Here is a 22,751-nt window from a genome sequence, read left to right as displayed (position 1 = left end):
TTAGCGTCACTCCAGGCATTTTGATGTTCTGCAACTGTGTATGGGTCAATGACGGGTCATTTATTTGTCCAACCGCCTTATTAATAATGAAAAACAAATATAGCATCCAAAGTATGTGAGGTAGCACAACTTGATCTCTTTTATTGAATCCAAAAGGTTTTCATTATATTTTACTCTATATCAAGGTATTTTCAAGATTTTGTGTCAAAAGGTCATTTGGTTTAACCGTAGGACTGAGTCCTTTGCAGTCCTTTGGTTCGAATCCGACCTGCTGCCCTTTGCTGCGTGTCATCCCCCATCTCTCTCCCCCTTTCCTGTCTATCCACTATCAATATCTAATAAAGGGAAAACCCCCCAAAAAATAATCTTTCAGACTTGCAAAAAGAAGAGAAAGGTATAATTTGTTTTTATTTTGTAACGTTTTAAGTACTTTTTTACATTAGTAATTAACAATAAAGCAATTTTGTCTGTGTATTGTCTTAAATATTCAGAATGTCATTCGGTATAATCAGCCTTGGGCATTCGGTAAAACCGATATAGTAAATATTTGAATTAAATAATATTGTTTTTAATAACTAAAGGAACTAACTTACAATAATATAAATACATAAAGCAGATTGTATTTTTTTATGTGCAATGTTTTACTTGAATATGTTGGAGGTTTTAGAGTACAACGAAATCATTACATTTATGAGAAATATTATTTCATATTTGTTCTGTGTTGCACACTATATACTATCTCAACATCACTGTCAAATCAGGTTTGTTCATGAATAGTTAACTGCAAATTAATTTAAAAAAATTCCAATTTTATTTATTTAAATTAAATTTTTTACAGCAGGTGACACTTTTTAAATATACAAAACCAAATTACTTTTTTTGGTGGCCAATTTCTTTCCGTATTGTAAAAAAAATGACAAAAGCAGTGTTAATTGATTGCATAAACCACATCATCTCATTGTTAACACTTAGAAAAAACAAATTAATTATATAATAAATCATATTCGTCAATGACACACACACACACACACACACACACACACACACACATCCACACACATCCACACACATCCACACACATCCACATATCCAGCCTCTCACAGTCAGGAGCTAGCTAAATAGGGAGGGATCACAGGGATTCGGGACACTTCATCCGCTGTTGACGACACGTATCTTCACCTGCGTTGACATTTTTATTTGGAACGGAAAATTCGTGACCATAACGGGGGTGCTGGATACTGGGAGGACGGCATGGGAGAGCTCACGGCGTTTCTGCTGTTACTGGTGGCGACCTTGACGCTTTCATCCGAGGTGAGTACCCTTACAACGGAGAAATGAGGCTGTGTGAGTCGGTGAGCCGCTCATCTGCGGGCCTGTAGCCACAGCTGTCATCAAACCGACCACAGTGCCAACCACCGCGTCTAGCTAAATAAAGACGCAATAAAATAACGGTTAAAATGTGAGTGAAATAGTAGCTAGGTAACTTTAGGTTAGAACGTTCCACTGATGACATTAAGGCTATGTTACGTTAACAGTTAAAAAACCGTGCTGCTACCGAAGAAAACATCATAACTGGGCTTTGACGAGGCCCATTCTTCCTTTAAAACAGCTAATTCGTTTTCCCTGACAGTTTTGAACACGTAGCTATGTGCCCATCAATATTACACTTTAATAGTGTTACGCACATGTATTGCGTAGAATTAGCAAACAAAATCATGTCAGCAAGGCCTAACGTTACCGTTAGATGTCAGTGATTGACAGCTTGTCCCTGCCATATTAGACATGTTTTGATTAGTCTAGGGGAGTTTCTTTACGCAGTTCTGTATAGCGCTTGTTAGTTGGTTAGTCGCTGTTATCTTTTTATGAGTAGTTCGATAGCTACGTTAAGTCACCTAGCTAGCTAACTAGTGAAACTGATAGGGTCTAAAGAGCTATAACGCTAGCTTTTTATTAGAAAATGACACGGGATTGGCATGGCAACCGCTAGTGTGGCTAACATAACACCATATGCAGTCAGTTTATAAACATTACGGTTTAAAAAAAAAAACGTCAATACACTAGCTAACCTTATAACGTTACCTGACAAACACAACACGTTCCATTTTGATGTGCATAAGTTATGCCCCCTGATACCGACGGATGTTGTTTTTTTTAGGAATGCTAATGTGCAGTGTTATTTGGTGCTGCTGCGGCCCACTTGGTCCAGTCCAGCAGCGTTGCAGCTGCAGGATTGTGATATTGCTGAGGAGAATGGAGAAGAAAAAAAAAAGGATGCAGCCTTTTTAGTTTGACACAGGCAAGATGGCGCCTGCAGTTTGCTGCTGTTGCTGGTGCTGTGCAGGACCAGAGAATATGCACACAGCTTAAATTTAGCTAGAAACAGGATCTACATTACATTATCATGCAAATCATTCGATGCATACAGCTGTTTTCTCATTACCATACTTCATTTAGGGGTGCAAGTCAGGAATTTTCCTATAGTGCAGACTCAATATAATAACACACCTACTGTAGGTTTCCCACTCAAAGTAAACCCCTGTGCGCTGCAGTGAAAATTTATACAGCAGAATTCGGAAGTCCCACTATTTGATATAGAATTCAATAACTTTGACTTAACAAATATCACCCTGTTGTCATGATTGTCCTGAGATACTATAGCTGTACTATTTGGGTGGGACTTTTCATTCAAAGAAACTTATCATGTTTTGTTATATTTTTGTGTGCTATGGTGTTACAATACTGTTCCTACTTCATAGCTTTGCTGTAAAATTTTTCATAGGGTCCTATGATGTATCTGGTTAGACTCGCTTTATAGGCTACCCATTTAATGTAGTTAAATCCAACCATTGTGTTTCAATGTATTCCCTTTCTGTACTGGATGTTTTTTTAGGCTGAGTCATGATTGAAAGAGTCACGCAGGCCCTGCAGCACCAATACCTAGATGTGATAACTTTTGTTGTACTGCTGCCACAATCCCTCACATTTACAAGGAGAGTTTTTGAGCCGTTTCTTTGATGTAAGACCAGGTCCGACTGGTTGTCTCAGTGTAATCCTAGACTAATAAACACATGAGCAATTTACTGGTAACACATGACTTGCTATAACTGTGTCTTGTGGCTTATATGTGTATACAAGAAACATAATTTGAAGGACACTTCAAAGTAGAGATGGCCCGATACCATTTTTTGCTTTCCGATACCGATTCTGATACCTGAACTTGCGTATTGGCCGATACCAAGTACTGATCCGATACCAGTGTGTCATATATTTTATTATGTTTTAACAACTGTATACTACTATCTCTGTATGGATGTGATATTATTTCTATCTTTGTATGTCGGTCTGGCTCTAGTTAAACTCTTTGTGAAACATGAACAAACACAAACGAATGCCACAGAACTTTCTTTTATTATGCAGTTTGACAGTCAGTTGTAACGGAAAACGAACATAAACTACTTTAACGTAGATATTTTAGGGCTTTATTACGTGGTATCGGATCGGTGCATAAACTCCAGTACTTCCCGATACCAGCGTTTTAGGCAATATCGGAGCCGATACTGGTATCGGTATCGGAACATCTCTACTTCAAAGTGTCAGTGGTATGTGGGGTGGACAACTGCCAATGGACTGATATTTGGTTGGCAGGTGTTGGGACTACTATTCTGAGTTGTCTTCTCATTCAGCACATCACATATTCTATATCTGAACATCATTTTGTTTTATATTCTGTAACACACTTTCCTATAACACTCCATCCCCGTTTTCAACTGGGCGTTGGTTCATGCACCTACTGCTTACTGCTGCAGTTTGTATTTTTCTTTTTTTAACTGTTTTGGTTTTAGCAGAATGAGCAAGATGGATGTGCAATATGATGCAAGGCACTTAAATAAGTAAATGTAATTGCACATAAATGACAACACATAACAATAATGGGCTGATAAGGTGAGAAGAGAGAAGTTTCTACAAAAAGGAACTCACAGGAAGCTAATATTATGCAGATCTTCACAGGAAAACAAAGGATCAAGCCAAAATTAGTCATTTAAAGGCTGGCAACAGATGAATTTGTAGATAGCCAGCTTGCAGCATCAGTCTCTCGATGTCTGCCAGAAAAATACAAGGCCCAGAAGGCGAAACACATTTAGGCTTCCTCCAATTGTTAAAGGGAGGAAAAACAATAAGTGCAGACAGCTATGTCCCATTGGACCAAGCCAGTTCCAGTGTTTCCCACAGAATTAGAGTTTGTGGTGGTGGCACAAGTGGTCCCTTTTTCTTTTCAATTTCAGATTAATTTACTGTCACAGCTGGGCCTCACCACACAGCTAGCATACGTTGATGTCTTCCATGAGTTCACCTTGTAGATATAAGGTAAAGCAAAAGGTTTACTGTGGTTAACAGTAGTGAACAGAGAGGAGGGGGTTAGTCACAAATGTGCTTCACAAACCGAGAGAGAGGGACAAAGAGGGGCTGAGTAAATCAATGCACTGTGTGCAACTCTATTGATAATGAAATAAGATTTTACCAATTTTAAATAAAAAAAAAAAAAAGAAAATCAACATTTGGCAGTCAATGTTGAAATTGTGGCAAGCCGCCACAAATAAATCAATGTATGGGAAACCCTGCGAAAGAAAAGGCACCTCATATTCACTCACAGCTGGATTTTAATAGCCTGTGGTTTAATACGTTTCTTTATTCGTTGCTATGATAGGCAATATGGTCTTGTCCACACTCTCATTGCACTTTCTTTAATGTGGGAAATGAATAAAACCTCATAAGACAGACTAACAATGGGCACATGTTCTGCTCTGTGGCTGTAATGATTAGCTCTCCGGCTTATTGGCTCATAGGGATGAAACAGAGTATCTTGCCTTGCTTAGGCTTAAACCAGTAGTACATTCCTTTTATTTATTTATGTATTTATTTATTTATATAATAACTTAAATGTGCATTGATGTTTTAGAGTAATTTAAGAGGCCTTTATCCTGGATTCAATAATCCCAGTACTGCATGAAGAGACCGTGTATGTGCTGGATTGTATGTGAAAGTATAATAAACTGAGGGGCTGAATATACATAAGCTGCATCAAAAGATATTAATGGTTAAGTTCTACTTTACCAGTTTGGCACCACATTTTCATTGTTGTCCCTTGTCTGTCCAGGTGCCTGCTGATGACTCTGTGGGGTTGCTAACTGAGCCCCAGGTGGCCATGTTCTGCGGGAAGCTCAACATGCATATTAATGTGCAGAGTGGCAAATGGGAGTCGGACCCCTCCGGCACCAAGAGCTGTATCGGCACCATGGAGGGCATCCTGCAGTACTGCCAAGAGGTATTTAAACATAGTGAGACTGCTATTTAGACAGAGACGGAGAAACCGAGGGACAGTGAGAGAGCAAGCAAGAAGACAGGAAGACAAAGCTAATGTAGTGAGAAAGAACATAAGAATCTCTCACTTTTCTTCAGGTGTACCCAGAGTTGCAAATCACAAATGTTGTGGAGGCCAACCAGCCCGTCAGCATCCAGAACTGGTGCAAGAAAGGCCGCAAGCAGTGCCGTAGTCACACTCACATTGTGGTGCCATACCGCTGCCTGGGTAACCAGTTTTAATGATATAGGTGTATGTTACTGAGCATGTTTCATATGGTTGTGAATGGATATACTAACTACCTGTAATGAGCAAAGGCGTGTTTATGTTTCAGTTGGGGAGTTTGTGAGCGATGCCCTGCTCGTTCCTGACAAATGTAAGTTCCTGCACCAGGAGCGTATGGACCAGTGTGAGAGCCACCTGCACTGGCACACTGTAGCCAAAGAGGTGAGACAATATCACAGCATTCAATGTCACTGTATGAACTTCATATTGTATGTTATGCTCCCTCTATCATTATATTTGCTAGAATGACTCAGCACTCCCTAATTTCATCCTCCCTCCGTTCTGCTGTCAACCGCCTCCACCTCTTTGTTCCAGTTTGTCGTCGTTCCTTTCTGAGTGTTCATTCATGTTCAGTCATCCAAGATAATTTTTTAAACCTCTATTATAATAATAATCGGTGATTTAGAGCTGAATTATGAGTGTGGGGCTGAGTTTCTATTGTCCGGTAATTACTGGTCATTGACCGAAAAAAAATAAAAATAAAAAAAATAGTTTCAGGTCAGAATGATCGGTGGAAATAATTCCCTCTACACAATTTGAATTGTGTTAAAATAGGCTACAGTGGTTTTCATATCTTTTTTTTTTTTTTTTTTACTAAAACAATGAACAATCATGTTTTTTTCATTTAAAAAATGACTGTAGACTGTAGCGTATGTGATAAAGGAAAAAAAACTACATGTTGCATTCTCGCTCTGATTGAATGCAGGAATAGACTACTGTAGATTTACAAACTACAGTAGTCTAACGGCGACAAGGAAGCGGGAAAGCCCAAGCCATGGCGAATCAGATAAATATTGTGAATTACTTTATAAAACCAAGCGGCGGCCGGTCTAAGGTAAATTAAGCCAAGAAATTACCAGCGAGGACGAATCGGCACCAGCTACAGCCCCTCTCATTAATGTCACAAACGCAAATCGAGATACCATCCCTATGGTGACAGCCCTGCGCGGTTACGGAGGCTAGACTTTCTCAACAGCCTGTGTGGTGCTTATTAGGGATTACGATGAAATCTATGCGGAGTGGGTCAAACTCGTCAAGGTAGCCTGCTTCATTTCCGTCTCCATTGTGTCAGCAGAGAGAGGCTTCTCCCTGCAGAACCGCATCAAAACAACGCAGCGAAGTCGCCTTGGGAAAGGCAGAGGCTCATGCGCATCGCGAGTTGCAGAAAGATTATTAACAATTATTTTGATTCAAGTCGGCACCTTATAATTTTATGAGCCAGTTTGTTTGTACTGTAGTTTGTATTATTTTATTTCCTCTGCCTAGCAAATGGCCAACATGCCAATTTTAATTCAGATCAGCACAATGTTATGTCCATTGATTTAATTCTTTTGGCCTCTCTGCCTGTAGCAAGTAGCCCACATTTCCTAGCGGAAACACTGGTGTGGGGCTACACTCCCTATCTCCAATCACCAAACTTCACCACAATAAGCTCTCATATCGTTGTGAAATGATTGAATGTTGTGTGGTTTCATGGTCAGTGTATATTTTGGTCATTCGATTTTCATTTCATAAACCGGTATTAAAAAACGAAAAACGAATGGTTATTTGATTTTCGTTTTAAAATAAAAAAAAAATGTTTTCCTTTTCATGGTCAGAAGGGAATGGGAGAAATTTAAAATATGTTTTTATTTTCATTTTCTATTTCTTATAACAAAAAATAAAATCACTCGAAAATAGAAACGAAAAAAGGCCTGTTTTTTCATATTCAGAGACCGGATGTTGTCATTTCCAATGCAACAGCGCCAGTGTAGGCTACCACTGTCAGTGTTGCTTTCAGCCCAGGCTAAAATTACTTTGAAAACCTAGCTATACTCTTGATAATGCTTGGAGGGACTTTTATTTCATAATGTCACATTTCTTTATAACCCTCTCTCCCTGCCTTCCTCTGACTCTCTGTCTCTACCAACTGGCTAACCAGCTGAGGACTTGACTTTCAGTTCACAGCTGTAACGTTACTGTTACATTAACGTTACCGTTACAGCGCCAAAGTCTGGTCCCAGCAAACTTTCGGTTGCTGCCGTTAAGCTTGCTGATCTGGCAGAAAGTCAACCGGCGGTTCGGGATCAGACCTCTGGTGCTGGGTCTAATGTTATAATGTTCGCTGCTGCCGCTGCAGCTAGCTAGCAGCTAGCCACCAGCCCTATGACCTGGGTCCCCGGTTCGCTCTATGTTCGCTCCCCGGTGCTGACTGACTCTGGTCCGTCTGCAGAGCTAGCGTTACCCGCTCTAGCTAAGCTGGGAATCAGACGAATCTGCTGCGCTTGTGTTTTATTCATATTTTCATTTCTTTGCAGATAGTGATATGCTTTGATGCACTGATGTCAGGCAGGCTTGCTAGTTGCTTTTAGTTTGAGTCTGTGAGATAACCAAACTCCCTTTGAATATAACGTGCAAATAAATAGACGGAAATAAATAAAAGTCCCCTGAAATAAATATAAGTAAAACATATAGGCTATTGAACTATAATGACTAATGCATATGTTTATATGTATGCCTCATTTATGTATTTCATGATGTATTTCATAGCCATATTTATGTAAAGAGGTGCAAAAAAACGGATGATCAGTCGCTCAGGAAGTTAGGCTATAGTTACCCTCAACTGCAGCCTGGTTTAAAGCAAAACTGGTAGGCTACACCGGTGCTAGTCATGGATGTATTAAGAGAACGTGCTACTGCCTTGAAAATGCAACATCCGGTCTCAGAATATGAAAAAAATGGCATTTTTTCATTTCTGTTTTCTAGTGATTACATTTTTTGTTATATGAAATAGAAAATGAAAATTGAAGCATGTTTTAAATTTTCACATTCCCTTTTGACAACGAAAAGGAAAAAACGCCTTGTATTTCAATTTCAAATTTTGTATTTTAAAACAAAAATCAAATAACCATTCGTTTTTTAATACCTGTTAATGAAATTAAAATTGAATGACCAAAACATACACTGACCTTTCATGTTGGTTGTTTATAGCGCTGTAGGAAGTCACCTTTAATGCCTGTTTTTAAAAATGTAGTCCTGTGGAGACCGCTCTATGAATCTCCATGACTACGGGATGCTGCTGCCATGTGGTATTGACCGTTTCCGAGGGGTGGAGTTTGTCTGCTGCCCGGCGGAGGTGGAGCGAGAGTCAGACAGCTCAGAGCTAGAAGGGGAGGAGTCAGATGTCTGGTGGGGCGGAGCTGAGACCGAATACTCTGATAATAGGTACCATCCCTCGCACACATTCATCACATATTCATCTAGTCTGATGGACACACACGTGTTGATACATAGACTAAACCAACTGCTCTCTCTGCAGCATGTCGCGCCCGGCAGACACAGAGCCAGTCAACGCTGAGGGTGAAGAGGCGGAGACTTTTGAAAGGGATGAAAACGGAGATGGCGACGAAGATGATGATGATGATGATGAAGAAGAAGAGGAGGAGGAGGAGGACGACAACGACGACGAGGAAGACAACGACGTGACCAACGAACGGGATAGCGATGAGCACAACGCTAACATCGCCATGACAACCACCACCACCACCACCACTGAATCAGTTGAGGAAGTCGTTCGAGGTAAGACATCGAGCGAATACAAACCTTTTTGTTTACATGTATTCATTTATTGGTTGTTTTTCATTGTGTGTTGTTTTGTTGATGACCTAACAAGCTCACATTCTGCATTCATTTTTATTTGAGATTTCATTTGCGTTTGGCTGTGTGTACATATCTTAGCCGTTTGTTGGGCTCGTGCTGAGTCGGGCCCATGTCATGCCATGCTGGAGCGCTGGTACTTCGTGCCTGAGAAGGGCCGCTGTGTTCCCTTCTTGTTTGGGGGCTGTGGGGGCAACAGGAATAACTTTGGCTCGGAGGAGTATTGCCTAGCTGTCTGCGGCAGCTCGTGTAAGTCCCAGGATCGGAGCCGTCTAAACCCTGAAGTGTCCACACGAGTCTGATTCCTGTCCTCAGACTGCTGCAGATTGTCTTTTTGTGTCATTAACTTCCTCTGCCTCTCCCTGTCCTGAGTGTCTAATGGCTCTCTCTCTCTCACTCGGAGCACTGACAAGTGGATTAGGTTGCTTGTCTTCTGGTCTTGTGTTGAGTATTATAGGATTACTTTCTCAGCAAGATAAAAACATATCTTCTGATTTGAAAGGACATGGTCATGAAATCCCCCATCTCCCTGGTATAACATATTTGTGTTTGTGTACCTTTCACAGAAAGCAAAGAAAATATCTTTAAATTTGTTAAATGTGTCACAAACGTATAGTTTCATTGTTTGAAAGTGCTCCGTAATTTCCTAATACATCTGGGCACTATAGTCATTAGCTAATGTAATTTTAACAAGAGTAAATAAAGGCATCTCTTGGGCACCACAAATTTGGTTCTCTAGTTAGTATTTAGAGCTTGTCAATTAGTACAATGAATGTAGGATTTAATTAAAAAACCAAGTTACAGAATCCATGAAACATGTCAGCCAGTGCAACAGTGTGGCTCATTGACGTCTTTTTAATAAGGGAGGCTTATGTCAGAGGAATAAACTATATCAGGCTTCTACTACACAGACAATACTTCCTAGTCGGATTAATTCATTGTTGGCTTTGGTCTTTACATGGGATTTGTTGACAATAAGATAAATATAGAATATCACCAGCCATTTTACACATACACAAGAGTCCGTAGTTTAGCTGATAATGTTTGAACATGGTAGTGTCCCTTTTGAAAAGCAGCTATGACACTCTAGTAGTTATTCACTTCAAAATCATTTAATTACTTATTTCATTATTTTCTAACCAATAACACTAACTGATACAGCATGTGGACAAGGCAGCGTAAATACTCAACCTCGAATGTCAGTGTGCGTCTGCATGCATTTCTACACACGTGTGTTTGCATGCCTTGCAGTTGCAAGGTCTTGTGTCTGCTGCTGCAGCTCTGTAGTAGTCTGGTCTGGCAGTTGTGGTTCTTTAACGATGTCATAAACATGCCCTAACCAGCTGAGTGAGAATGGGGGAGGGTGTTGTTAAAGGTTAATGGGTTGATTTTCTGTTTCCACCCGTACACCAGTGGTGCAGCGCCTGCCCTCATCCTGACTCTGCACTTTTCATCTTATCTCTAGGCTCCCACAATAAATAAATACTTGTACTGGGAAACTAATCCACCTTTGTCCCTTGATAATCTTTGTGTCTTGAATACCATTATTTGTGTTTGTATTGTAACATATCGTATGTTTTACACTTGTTCCTGCTGTATGTTAAATTTCATTGATGTCTATGTGGCTGAAACCCTGTGCGATGTTGCCTCAGTAGACTGCATTGTGTGTTTCAGATGTGTTTAGTGGTTGTTTTTTTTTCTGCATTTACCTTTCATGCATCCTCTTTACTTGTTCTCTTATAACCCTCTGAGTGTTTCCTGCCCTGTGTTTGATTCCTGCCTCTATGTTCTTCTCCAGTGCCCACCATGGCCCCTAGTCCTCCAGACGCCGTGGATCAATACCTCGAATCTCCTGGGGACGACCACGAACACTCTGACTTCCAGAAGGCCAAGGAAAGCCTAGAGGCCAAACACCGGGAAAAGATGTCCCAGGTATGTTTGTGTGTCAAGGTTAACATCCAAAACATTTACTGTCCGGAAATATTGCCCTATCAAGGTGTCCAAATGTCTAACGAGCCAGAATCTGTCGGTCTGTAATGCTTTTGTCCCTGACGTCACACTCTTTATGTCCAGGTGATGAGGGAGTGGGAAGAGGCAGAGCGGCAGACCAAGAACCTTCCTCGCGCTGACAAGAAGGCTGTCATCCAGGTAGGACACACATCACAGCTTCTTCTGTATTTCTGTAAATTGTATACCATCATTTTGTAAATGTCAAAGGTGTTTTTTATGTACATTTTTGAGTTCCATTATATTGGATTTAGCCAAAACACACTTATTACTTAATCACTTTTGATTGGATAAATTTATGTATGAAGACGTGTCCTCAAAAAAAGAGTGATTTTCGATGTAGAAACACTCAGAAATTAGTTTTCTGCCATATAGTTGACTTGGAATTGAACAATGGATACAGGATAACTTTTAATAATATTTTTAATATCTGTTTTTAACTTGATCACCACAAAAAAATTCTGATCACATTTTAAAAGAAAAACTAAAAAAGTACCATTTATGTAAGAACAACATGCGCAACTTCATAAACAAACTTATTTGAAAGTAAAACCAAAAAAGAAATGTGACACTTTTGTATCAAAGTATCAAAATTGTTTTAGCAACATGATTGCTCATGGTAAATGTGTATTTCTGAAAACGTTTTTATGTGCAGCCCACAGAGTGTGGTAAAGGATTCTAATAAAACTATAACCATAACTGTTGGTATTTATAATGAGATATATAGTAAAATGGATTATTGCTAAAGGTACCATATTTGCAGCACTTCCAGGAAAAGGTGGAGGCTCTGGAGTGGGAGGCAGCAGGAGAGAGGCAGCAGCTGGTGGAAACCCACATGGCCCGGGTGGAAGCTCTGCTCAACAGCCGCCGACGCCTGGCTCTGGAAAATTACCTTAGTTCCCTACAGGCCAACCCTCCACAGGTACACACACACACACACACACACACACACACACACACACACACACACACACACACACACACACACACACCTGGACTTTTCAACAGAAGCTGAGCTGTTACAAGAAGTCATGGGTGTGTTCACAGTCAATGGGAGAGTTTTGAGAGTAACAATAGCTGTTTCAGTACATTTCCCATATGTATTAATGTATTCTGCAGTCTTACCTGGCAGAAAATATAATAAAGTGTATATAGACTAAAAACAACACCTCATATATGTTTCATAATCGCACTAACACCATACAACACTGCCAACTCCAGGCTCGTCAGGTGTTGAGCCTGCTGAAGAAGTACGTCCGTGCAGAGCAGAAGGACAGGCAGCACACGCTGAAACATTACGAGCATGTCCGCACGGTCGATCCCAAAAAGGCTGCACAGATCCGACCTCAGGTACTCCACCTCGTTTACATACAGGCAAAACCCCTTTAGCTGTACCAAACCTGCAATGTGAAAAAAAAAGGATTTTAAATGCTTGTGTTGTTACATTCTTGGCATGGCCTAAAATAAAATGATACATTCATGCAGGTTTTTAGAAATTATGATTTCATAATTTAACAGGAACTTCTTTACTTTCTTCTGACCTTTTTAGGTTTTGACCCACCTGCGTGTGATCGACGAGAGGATGAATCAGTCTGTCGGTCTGCTCTACAAAGTGCCCAGTGTGGCGAATGAGATCCAAAACCAAGTCTGTAAGTGTCGGCTTTTATATTTCTTACCAACTGTATGATGTTTTTTTTACAGTCTGGATATGAGGTTTCACTATTTATCAAATGCTATTTAAGATTACAGTGTCATATTTACATTCAAATTTTCTCTGGAACAGGTAAGCATTAGCTTCAGGCTAATTTATCACGGCTACAAGGGACGGGCATTTTATGTCATTTCAACATTTGTATAGCTACTCACATTGAATTATATAGCTAGAGTACCCGAGTTGGTTACCTTCAAAAACAATTGAGACACAGCCAGTAAAGTGATCCCGACTGGTCCTGGCTAACACCACCATGCTAACCCTGCTAACTGCTAACGTTACCGGAAGACCATGTCAGGCGGGCCACGGCTGTTTACAACATGTAGCCTGTGGGGGGGGGGCTGTAAATCGGGAAGCGATTGTTGCCGTAATTCTAAGCCAATAAAGTGTGTTCCGTCGGGTGGAGAGAATGGCAAGGTAGTGGTATTTTTAGCGGTTCCTATCGTAATTCTAAGCTGTTGTGAATGCTGTGGTCTCAGCCTAGCCTGGTCCTACCAGACTCTCATACATTTCATTTGTACAGAGTCTGGCCTCTCTCCATTGACAAGTGTTAACTTCCTTGAAGGCGGGTACTCTGTTGAAGTTTAAAACTATTGGATCTGCCCAGAGCCACTCTGGACCTGCCATAACCAATCGCTAACGTTTGGTCGTGACGTATGTCATGCGCATGTGCAACAAGAGGGGAGACCGACAACAACTATCGGCTTATATTTAGCATTAGCATCGCTAGCGTTAGCCTTAGCCAACTCCTTCACCACTAATGGAGCGAGCTGGAACTTTTCCTGAACCCTGTGGGGAGGAGGGCCACAACATCATGGCCACCAACAAAACTCTTGTTCTTGCTCGGGCTTTAACTTCTGGATATTCGGCAGCGTTGCCACAACGGACCGAATGGCTTCGCTTGCATCTTTCTAGTGCACGTCCTCAACGTCATCGCTGTCAGCCACTCCCTCTGTTCACTGATTGGGCCGCCAAATATTTGACCGGAGAAAACCCAAGAATATACCGCAAACCCAGACAGAGTAGTGAAGGAAAATGAAAATTGAGCGGAAGTACGTAGGAGGGCAGAGCCAGGCTAGTCTCAGCCTGGCATCCTCTGTGAACTTCGAGTCTGGGGAGGAGGGGGCGGGGGAGACGACTCTCTCCAGTATTTTGAATTTGTACTGCAGTAACAATTTTAAACACTAGCTGTCAGTATTACATATTGCACCTTTAATTAATTGATTAGTCAATTAATAGAAACATTAAACACCAAATGAATAGTTGATTAGTTTGGCACAATATGATCAGCAGACTAAGCGAAAATAAATATGAAAATATAAGATTGAAAAATAAACATTAAAATAATGGTTGGTAGCAGCCCTTGTCAGTATGCTGAATATGTGTTTTATTTTTGTTGTGTTCATTTTAAAGAAAGATGAGCTCAAATATTAGAATTATCAGATTAACCAACCTAAATATTACCACCAGCCTTAACATACATACAACAGATACTCTCTCACTTATCCTACTGTGTTACTGTATGGGGCCAAGCTTCCCAGACAACAGTCAAACCCATCATATCGTTATACAAACAGGCACTGAAAATAATGGATCGGAAACCAACAATGTGGCACCACTGTTTGATAGTACAGAAATACAAGCTTTTAAGTTTTGATAGCTTTATTAAGTTTTGCGCAAATAATCTAGCTCCAGCCGTACTCTGTCCTTTTGTGACAAAAACAAATACAAGGAGAGTGGCCACAAGGGGAGCAGTGGGTGGCAACTGCATGTAACCCCTGAGTCAGTTGTGTTGTAGTAATGTATTGTCTGTGGATACATGGCTGTTTGTATATGGCTGCCAAGGTTATGGTTAGGGTATAGGTGAGTGAGTGTGAGCGTCCGGGTACTTGGGGTTTGTGTTGTTACGTGATGTGCTGTTCTGTGTAATGTGGTCACAACTCTGTGAAATGTTGATGTAATATATTAGTATACAATGTATTTGCTGCATGATTGTGTAACTCACACTATGTAGTTCTTTTTAAAAATTATATTTGGATTATTTTTCTAGAAAGGCTTGACCAGGGACTGGGGTTGCAAATTAGCCAATTGGCTAGAAACCTTTTATGCAACACATCTACACATATTGTCATGGCTTTGACTATGATAATTATGTATGTAATAATGTGCGCTGCATTGTCCCTGACAAACTAAAAAAAACATACAGACTTCATTAAGTAGCCCCACCTATGAGCCACACACAACCTCTAGTACTGCTGAGTGAGGATGAAAACCAGTTTAACAGCATGAAGTCCAGTGATGGATGGTGTGCTGATAACACAGCATCTCTACTGTTGATTTGTCTTCAGTAATCAGGACACTGGACACACCATCTATCTTAATGCTGTGTCTCCCTCTCTCACGCTCTCTTTCTCCTTTTTCTTTCTAGCTGTGATAATGCAGAGAGTTCAATCTGAGTTGTCTCAGCAAGTCTCTTCCCTGCAGAGCGATGGGCGGGTGAGTCGAGTAGCACCCACTCACAGATGTATGAAGTCTATACTGTATAAACTGCACTGTCTCTCTGAATAGAATCACCTCTGCCCTATGTGGAACGAGACAGAGTCGCACACAAAGTGGCCATGCGCACACAGAAACGTGGGTGTAGGCTTGGTACAGGAATGGTATATATAATGCAGAAAGTAACAAAAGGCAGAAACACTTTGTTTATAATGGCTCAGCTGATCACAGATAGTGGCGACTGTAATCAAGTAAAGTAAATGAATAGGAGTGAAGAAATCAAACAGTTCCATCTTAAAAAAAAACATGATCTCCCAGGAGGATACTGTATCTAAAAGGCAAAAAAGATTTAGACTGTTAGATCACAGTTGTAGAGATGATTACTTTCCCGCTTTGTGTATTGGGCATCAGCGAGTTGAAGTCCTGTGGGTGTCAGACATTTCACTGTTTAGCAGGTAATCATCGGGAGTAGATGACATTTTCAAAGAAAGTTTTCCCCACAGTCCCACACCGTTATGTCCATATTAATTAATGTTCCTCTGTGTTTGCAGGTGGACGGCAGAGTGAGTTACGGTAACGACGCTCTGATGCCTGATCAGGCCTACAGCTCTGCTCCTATGGACGCTGGCCTGGACGGACTGGGCTTCATCCATCCTGAGAGCTTCAACCAGGCCAACACCGAGAACCACGGTAACACACACACACACACAGACAGAAAGATACTAGTTTGAAATTCATAAAATGAGAATTAAAAATGATAGGAGCTCAATGAAATCACCACTGAATTTCACTTTGCAATTTGACATCTAAGCCTCCTTTTTATTTGAATATTTTTTTCTGCAGTTGAGCCTGTGGATGCTCGTCCAATTCCAGATAGAGGACTCCCCACGCGACCTGGTGAGTGTATGTTTGTGTGTATTTCTGAGTCCAGTATGGCTGCGAGGAAGTGCTTCACACATGACCGGAGGATTAATCAATATTACCTTTGATCATGTCTGCATGTAATTGTTTATTAGCATAGTCCTCACACAAGGATAAGTTAAGTTAAAAATGTACCAAAATCTGTCAGCATGAGATCTTAAAAGTTGCAAACAAACAAGTTGTTTACATTCAGTGTTACTCCCCAAAATGCAGTGTGTCCTTAAGCTCTAATAACCAAGTAAATACCCTATTAATATCATGATAAGGCTGTGATTATTATTGCAGTATTTCTTTTTGCCCATTTCATTTTGTTTAATGTATGTAGGACAAACAAATGCTATGTCACTACTGAATGTCTTTATACATGTATGTATTTTTATTAAGTACCCTGTCTGTGTATTTTGTTTCAGTATCTGCCCTGAAGCCAGAGGAGATGCCAAAAGTGCGGACGGAGACTGAAGAGGGGCAAAGTGCTGGTTATGAAGTTTACCATCAAAAACTGGTATAAAAAAAATCATCTTTTTGGTGCAGTGGTGTCTGCACTTTGTGCACATAAATAACTTTGTTTTTTTAAATGACAGGTGTTTTTCGCTGAGGATGTGGGCTCCAATAAAGGTGCCATTATTGGACTTATGGTTGGAGGGGTTGTCATAGCAACTGTCATCGTCATTACCTTAGTGATGCTGAGGAAGAAACAATATACTTCCATTCATCACGGTGTAATTGAGGTAAAGAAAGCCCCTTTTTAAATAGGTTTTGTGTGAAATGCAGCCAGTGTGTTCATTTGTTTGTCATTTGTTGTCTATTACATTTTTTTTTTTTTTGCTTCACCAACCCCCTTTGTGTGTTGCTAGGTGGATGCAGCAGTGACACCAGAGGAGCGTCATCTGGCCAAGATGCAGCAGAACGGTTACGAGAATCCCACCTACAAATTTTTCGAGCAGATGCAGAACTAAAGAACTGCTCAACATTTTCTCCAGATGTACCCCCCACACTCTCACTCGTAGGGTCTGTTCCATTCTGGTCCCTTGCCCTCAGCCCCTACACCGTCACTTTCTCGCCCTGTTAAAGGCAAAGGCGTAAAGAGTACTGCAAAGGCTGATTTTTATCTTGTTTTGAAAGTTGGGAAAAGATCAGTGAAATCTTTGTATCAGTTAATGTCTCAGTCAGGGGTTTGGGCCAAAGGAAAATGACATGGAACAAAGCCTTCTTAATCCCCGTTCCCTCGATTGTAAAGAGCCACTTGAGCTCACATTTACCTGCCATTGATCAGACAAGGGTACCCTGTTTCACCTGCACTTTTCAGCCAATCACAACAAAAATGCCCGTGTTTTTACTGAAAAACCCTGTTGACGATTTATATCGAGTCTCTGAGACCAGAAACGTGTAAATCCAAGCAGTGTAATTCCCAGTCTCTCCCTCATCGCCCCAACTGTTGCATTTTCCTCAAACTGCTCCACTCATCTCCCTCTCCGATGACAGCTGTGCTGCGTTGGCTGACATAACAGCTCTTAGAGCTGGCAATGGCAGGAGGGGCTCTCAGAGCACCTCCTCGCACAATTAAAGCCCAACTGTTTCAGGTTTGTTTTTCAAAAAAGGAGAAAAAAAACTCAGAAAAATGATATGTAATCAACATATGTAAAAGTTGAAGATTATTGAATGTTTTGTTTTCTGATTTTTTTATGTGTAATATATTAAGACGGCGATTAGCTGTAAGTATATGTAGTGCATGGCAATGTTGATGACAAATACAGTATACTGTATGTTGAGGTCCTCGGGAACGGTCCTCTTACTAGATATTTTAGCAGGATTGTACATTTCTAGTGTCTTCTTTGTGATCTTGTGATATGAAGAAGAAAGAGTATTCAGAACCCAGTCTGCTTTGTCACACAGACTTGCTTTAACTGAATCTTGGCTCATTACGCTCATCTCCATGCTTCACTGTTGTGTTAGCTGCATGGGCAAAATGCTCTATATGTACAGTAATATATGAAGTGTAATAGTATCCGAAAGGAAGACGATTTTGTTACTGTTTGCGTTCTATGCACTCTGTCATATTGGAAGTCTGATTATTATCACCAAATATTATTGCTGTTAAGTCCCTAATGCCAATTTACCCTGTCGCTGCACACTGGGTTTTTGTTAAAAACTGAGGTCAAACTTCAGAAAGGATGTTTTTTTTTGAAAGTGTATCATTCCAGATTTATCATTCCACTCTCTTTTGATTGTAAATATTTGGAAGATCAAAATCTGACTCTGTTGCCCAGTTTCATTATCAAGCTCCACTTCTCAGTTTTTTCTCCCTTGTTCACGTGTTCTTCCGTCTTTACTTCTAAGTCCCATTTGTCCTGTTTACCCTCGCTTTTTGGCCGTGTCAGCAAAATTGTACAGCGCAGCTTTTGGAAGTATTTGTTTAAAAGACGGGACTTGTTTGGCCCACAAAGATCAAACGTTTTCTCCTCTTCACACACATTCCTTCACAAGATCTCACGTGCACATTCTATTTTTCTACATTTCCTGTCTATACATGTGCAGTGCTTCCGTTTGTCCTGTGGCGGATATTTCTTTGCCATATCTGTTTTCAAGACTCTTAACAGTCCTCGTGAGGATGATCACAACTCACATCAGCATAGAGACACATTTCCCTCTCCCTTAACTAAGTTATTAACGCCACCTCCAGTAAACATGAATGTGACATGCATATTGTGCTTTTATACCATAGAAATACAACACATATCACCTCTCTACACATGTCCGCACGCGTAGTGTACAGACACACTAATTGAAGCTCTTAATCAGGTCAAAGGTTTAAAATTTGTATTGATGCTCACTCTGGGTGTCTTTGGAGTCTTGTGTTAAAAAAAAAGTTTTTTTTCCCTTTCATTGATTCAGTGACCCTCTGTGTAGTTACATGAACCATTTGCTTAGAGTAAGAAACCGCTTTCTACACTCACTATACCATGAATAAAATTTTGAATGTACATAACTTTGACTTGTTTGTAATTTTGAATCTCTTTCTATGATTTATACAGGATTATAAATATTTACTTTTTAAAGCTTGAAGAAAAGACTGAATCACAAAAAGAAAAATGCTTGCCACTTTATTCCCTCTAGTGGACAAAAAAGGGTCCAGCAATTTAGGGAACAAACACTAAATAAAATACAAAACAGGTCCTGTATAAATGGAAAGTATGAAAATACACTTGTCCTTGTGGCTATCAAAAACATTAAGTACCGGTATATACAGTGGAAGTGATCCTAAACTACAGACAAGGAACTCCTTACACAAAGCTCATAACTCAGTCACACCTTAAAGCATTCAGTCACATGCACACAACAGCATTTCTCAGTAATCACACACAGACATTCGCCTCCTCATCTGAACACAATTCTCTCGGTTAGAGTTAAAGAGAAGATAAAACTTTTTACCTGCCTCAGTCTAACTTCAAACTGTAAAGACAATAACAAAGTTATTCAAAGTTAATCCACACTGATCAGGGATCAGCCTTGCATTTCTGTGCCTGATAAACACAGTTGTGTCAAAAAAGAAGAAAGTTGATTTGATTTCCAATCGGCGGTTGAGAGCAAACTTTGGCAGCTGGAGGGCGCTTTAATGCATTCTCCTTCAACTGTCTTTGTCTAGTGTGGTGGCCAGCGTCACTGTAGTGATGGGCTGACCGATGCCATGCATCTGCATGCGAGCCAGTTTCTTCTGTTCACACTCGGTCACCAGGTTGTTGAGCTCAGCAGCACTGTAGCCAATCAGAGTTCTCAGGTCGCACACAAACTTGTAGACAAAGCGCTTGCCCTGCACCTTGCTGATCATGTCCCCGTCGTAGTAATACCTAAATGAGAATATGAAAGTCAAAATCTTGCTGCACAAAGCCCAAATAAAATCCTACAATTTAAGAGTATATTGTCACGTAAAAAATCCTGTCATGTTTCCAATACCACCATCATAGTGCATCTTTTTCAACAAGCCACCTTGACACCCACACACAGACTTAAAGGTACACTCAACAGATTTTACACATGAATTCACTTGTGTTAACAGCTGTATAATGCCTTCTGTGGCCTTGAAGGAGCTCTGCGTTCGTCATCATCTTGGTTTTTTTTTTTTTTACAGCAAGCCTGTGTTTACCAAGCAGAGGGGTTGGAAGAAAATATGCTATTGAGTTGCATTGCGGGAAATGTAGGATCCAGAGTTTCCGGAGCTTGACCCTTCCAGGGACTAAAAGTCAGGATATGTCAACCTCTGCTGCACTGAGTTTGATCATTTTTTATTCTCCCACTTCGTGGAAGTGCATTACTAAACTACTGGAGTTCCCTTTACAAAAAATAAACAAACCTGAGGGCTCTGCTGAGTTTCTCATAGTTCATCGTAGGCTTGTTCTTGCGCTGGCCCCATTTCTGCGCCACAAGCTCGGGCTGGTTGAGTTTGAACTCGCCCTCCTCGCCCACCCAGCAGATGCAGTCTCTTGCATCCTTGTCTGTCAGCAGCTCCAGCAGGAACTGCCACAACTGGATCTGACCGTTGTTGCCTAGAACCAGAGAAACATGGTAGTCAGTGTAAAATGTTATAGTCATAAAAATGACATTCACATAAAAGAATAGATGCATTTGCATTAAAGAACACTGCGCCACAACATTTGTGGACCGTTTAATGTAGAGTTGGGCTGATACAAACATGATGAGTCAGTCTGTTATTATTTTCTCAATTAATCAATATTCTTGGTGTTTTTCTTTTATTTATTTTTTTTTAAACTTGAATAAATGTCTGAAACAATATTCTAAAGCCCAAGGAAAAAAATCTTCAAATATCTTATATTGTCTGATTAACAGTCCAAAACTCAAAGATTATTAGTTTATTATCACTCAAGGCAGAGAAAATCAGCAACATATCACACTTGGGAGGCTTTTGGCACACAAAATGACTTAAATTAAATGACCATTTAATTTTCTGTAGAATTCCTAATCGATTATTGGATTAAATGGACATCTTGAAGCTCCGCCTATTTTCACATCTGTACATACCTGGCCAATCGCTGTGCAGTGCATCTGAAGAAGCATATAAGCTGCTTACATACAAACTACATTCAGAGTCCTTATGTGTGGTGAGTAGTACCTGTTCGGTTGCCAGGTGAGCTGCGCTCCTCTCCCCCTGAAATTCGGGGAGTTCTGGGGCCACGGTTCTGCTTCAACACCTTTATGGCAGTGGGTGTGCTCACTTGAGTTGGGATTATGTGCACAGCTGGAGACACAGAAGGTAAAGTTAGCGATGATCAGAACAACTGTTTTTAGAGTGTTTAGAGTCCACTGTACTGTAAGTAGAGCTATTCCATCTGCAAGAAAAGGACACTTTCTCCCTTTAAAAGTAAAAAAAATGTCCAAGATCACATCGCTGCCCTATGGGTAAGTAAAAGGGCTCACTGTGTCGTGTTTCATCAGATCAGATAACTTTAGCAACTCATGACTAGCCAAATCTAGTCCATAATTGACAGTGTCTACAAAAGCATTTCTTTATGGAGACCTTTAATTTCCCCTTTGGCATTGATTTGTCAATATAAAAAACTCTTACGCTGATCAATGGTGACAGTAGCATCCCCTCCAGACTGGTCCTGGCTTGCCAACACATCTGAAATACATACAAGAGATTAGGACTAATTCATCAGGTCATGATTACTGTCCCAGGTACAAACGATGCAACTTTGGCCTTTATTTTACCCCTGCTGACACACGATCAACAGAGCTCAAAATACTAGGGGGGGGGGATCTCTTGGCACCTCACGATTCGATTCAGAGGCCAACGATTCGATTCTCAACGCATCTCGATGCAACAATTTTTTTATGTACATTTCCTTGCGTGGTTTTTAAAAAATATACATATAAATCTGAGTTTGCTAATCACTTCCTAGACAAAGCAGCTAGACAAAGCTTAGACTTTGACATATTTGTCACACAAGTTTTAATGAAATCTTTTGTCACTCTAAGTAATTTTTAAATAAAAAATCAGCACTTTTTTTTATTATCTATTATTAACTTATCAGAATCGAGCATTGAATTGTTCAAGAGAGAATCGCGATGCATCTAAGAAACGATTATTTTTCCCACCCCTACAAAATAACACATGCTTATACACGTTAGTGCACGTAAAATGATCTGCTCTACATGCACCGGTGCAGCTAAAGTGGTACAGAAAATATGTTGTGCAGGGCTGCCAACTCTCACACATTTACCAACACTTCTCACACGATGCTGACTTGCCAATGTTAGTGAAAACTTACGATTTGAAAAAACATACTAAATTGGTCTCACCAGCACACTTAATTTCATTAC

The 22,751-nt window shown here is 40.4% G+C and overlaps 2 protein-coding genes across 4 annotated transcripts in view; one reads left to right on the top strand and one right to left on the bottom strand.

The window, feature by feature from the left end:
• The first annotated feature begins 1,098 nt into the window (after positions 1-1,098).
• appb (amyloid beta (A4) precursor protein b) lies at positions 1,099-19,836 on the top strand. 2 transcript variants are annotated; one of them, XM_078262108.1, is made up of 18 exons: positions 1,099-1,311; positions 5,156-5,323; positions 5,458-5,587; positions 5,694-5,806; positions 8,658-8,848; positions 8,943-9,202; positions 9,362-9,529; positions 11,079-11,212; positions 11,354-11,428; positions 12,051-12,209; positions 12,509-12,637; positions 12,837-12,936; positions 15,427-15,494; positions 16,046-16,184; positions 16,338-16,391; positions 16,826-16,917; positions 16,997-17,143; positions 17,270-19,836. In XM_078262108.1, the coding sequence occupies exons 1-18, from the start codon at positions 1,252-1,254 to the stop codon at positions 17,369-17,371; spliced, it is 2,289 nt and encodes a 762-aa protein (XP_078118234.1). In that variant the 5' UTR covers positions 1,099-1,251; the 3' UTR covers positions 17,372-19,836. The 2 variants fall into 2 exon arrangements, with proteins under 2 accessions (XP_078118234.1, XP_078118237.1); XM_078262111.1 differs by lacking the exon at positions 9,362-9,529 and having other exon boundaries at positions 1,100-1,311.
• gabpa (GA binding protein transcription factor subunit alpha) overlaps positions 19,828-22,751 on the bottom strand; it is a 6,870-nt gene continuing 3,946 nt past the window's right edge. For both annotated transcript variants that reach the window (XM_078262113.1, XM_078262112.1), the window contains 4 exons: positions 21,994-22,050; positions 21,541-21,666; positions 20,764-20,956; positions 19,828-20,260 (listed from right to left, as the gene is read on the bottom strand). In XM_078262113.1, coding sequence (XP_078118239.1) covers positions 20,041-20,260; positions 20,764-20,956; positions 21,541-21,666; positions 21,994-22,050 — 596 coding nt within the window. In that variant the 3' untranslated portion in view covers positions 19,828-20,040. The remainder of the gene's footprint in view (positions 20,261-20,763; positions 20,957-21,540; positions 21,667-21,993; positions 22,051-22,751) is intronic.

This window comes from Sander vitreus, chromosome 11 (genome assembly GCF_031162955.1).
Source record: "Sander vitreus isolate 19-12246 chromosome 11, sanVit1, whole genome shotgun sequence".
NCBI lineage: Eukaryota > Metazoa > Chordata > Actinopteri > Perciformes > Percidae > Sander > Sander vitreus.
Note: the sequence above shows the minus strand (reverse complement) of the source record. Positions and strands in the feature narration are given on the sequence as shown.

Bases quoted from the DNA above. Each gene is read 5' to 3' on its own strand.
- appb (XM_078262108.1), top strand. From the start codon at position 1,252: ATGGGAGAGCTCACGGCGTTTCTGCTGTTACTGGTGGCGACCTTGACG. The intron at 5,324-5,457 runs GTATTTAAACAT...ACTTTTCTTCAG, and splicing joins TCCTGCAGTACTGCCAAGAG to GTGTACCCAGAGTTGCAAAT. The intron at 16,918-16,996 runs GTATAAAAAAAA...TTTAAATGACAG, and splicing joins AAGTTTACCATCAAAAACTG to GTGTTTTTCGCTGAGGATGT.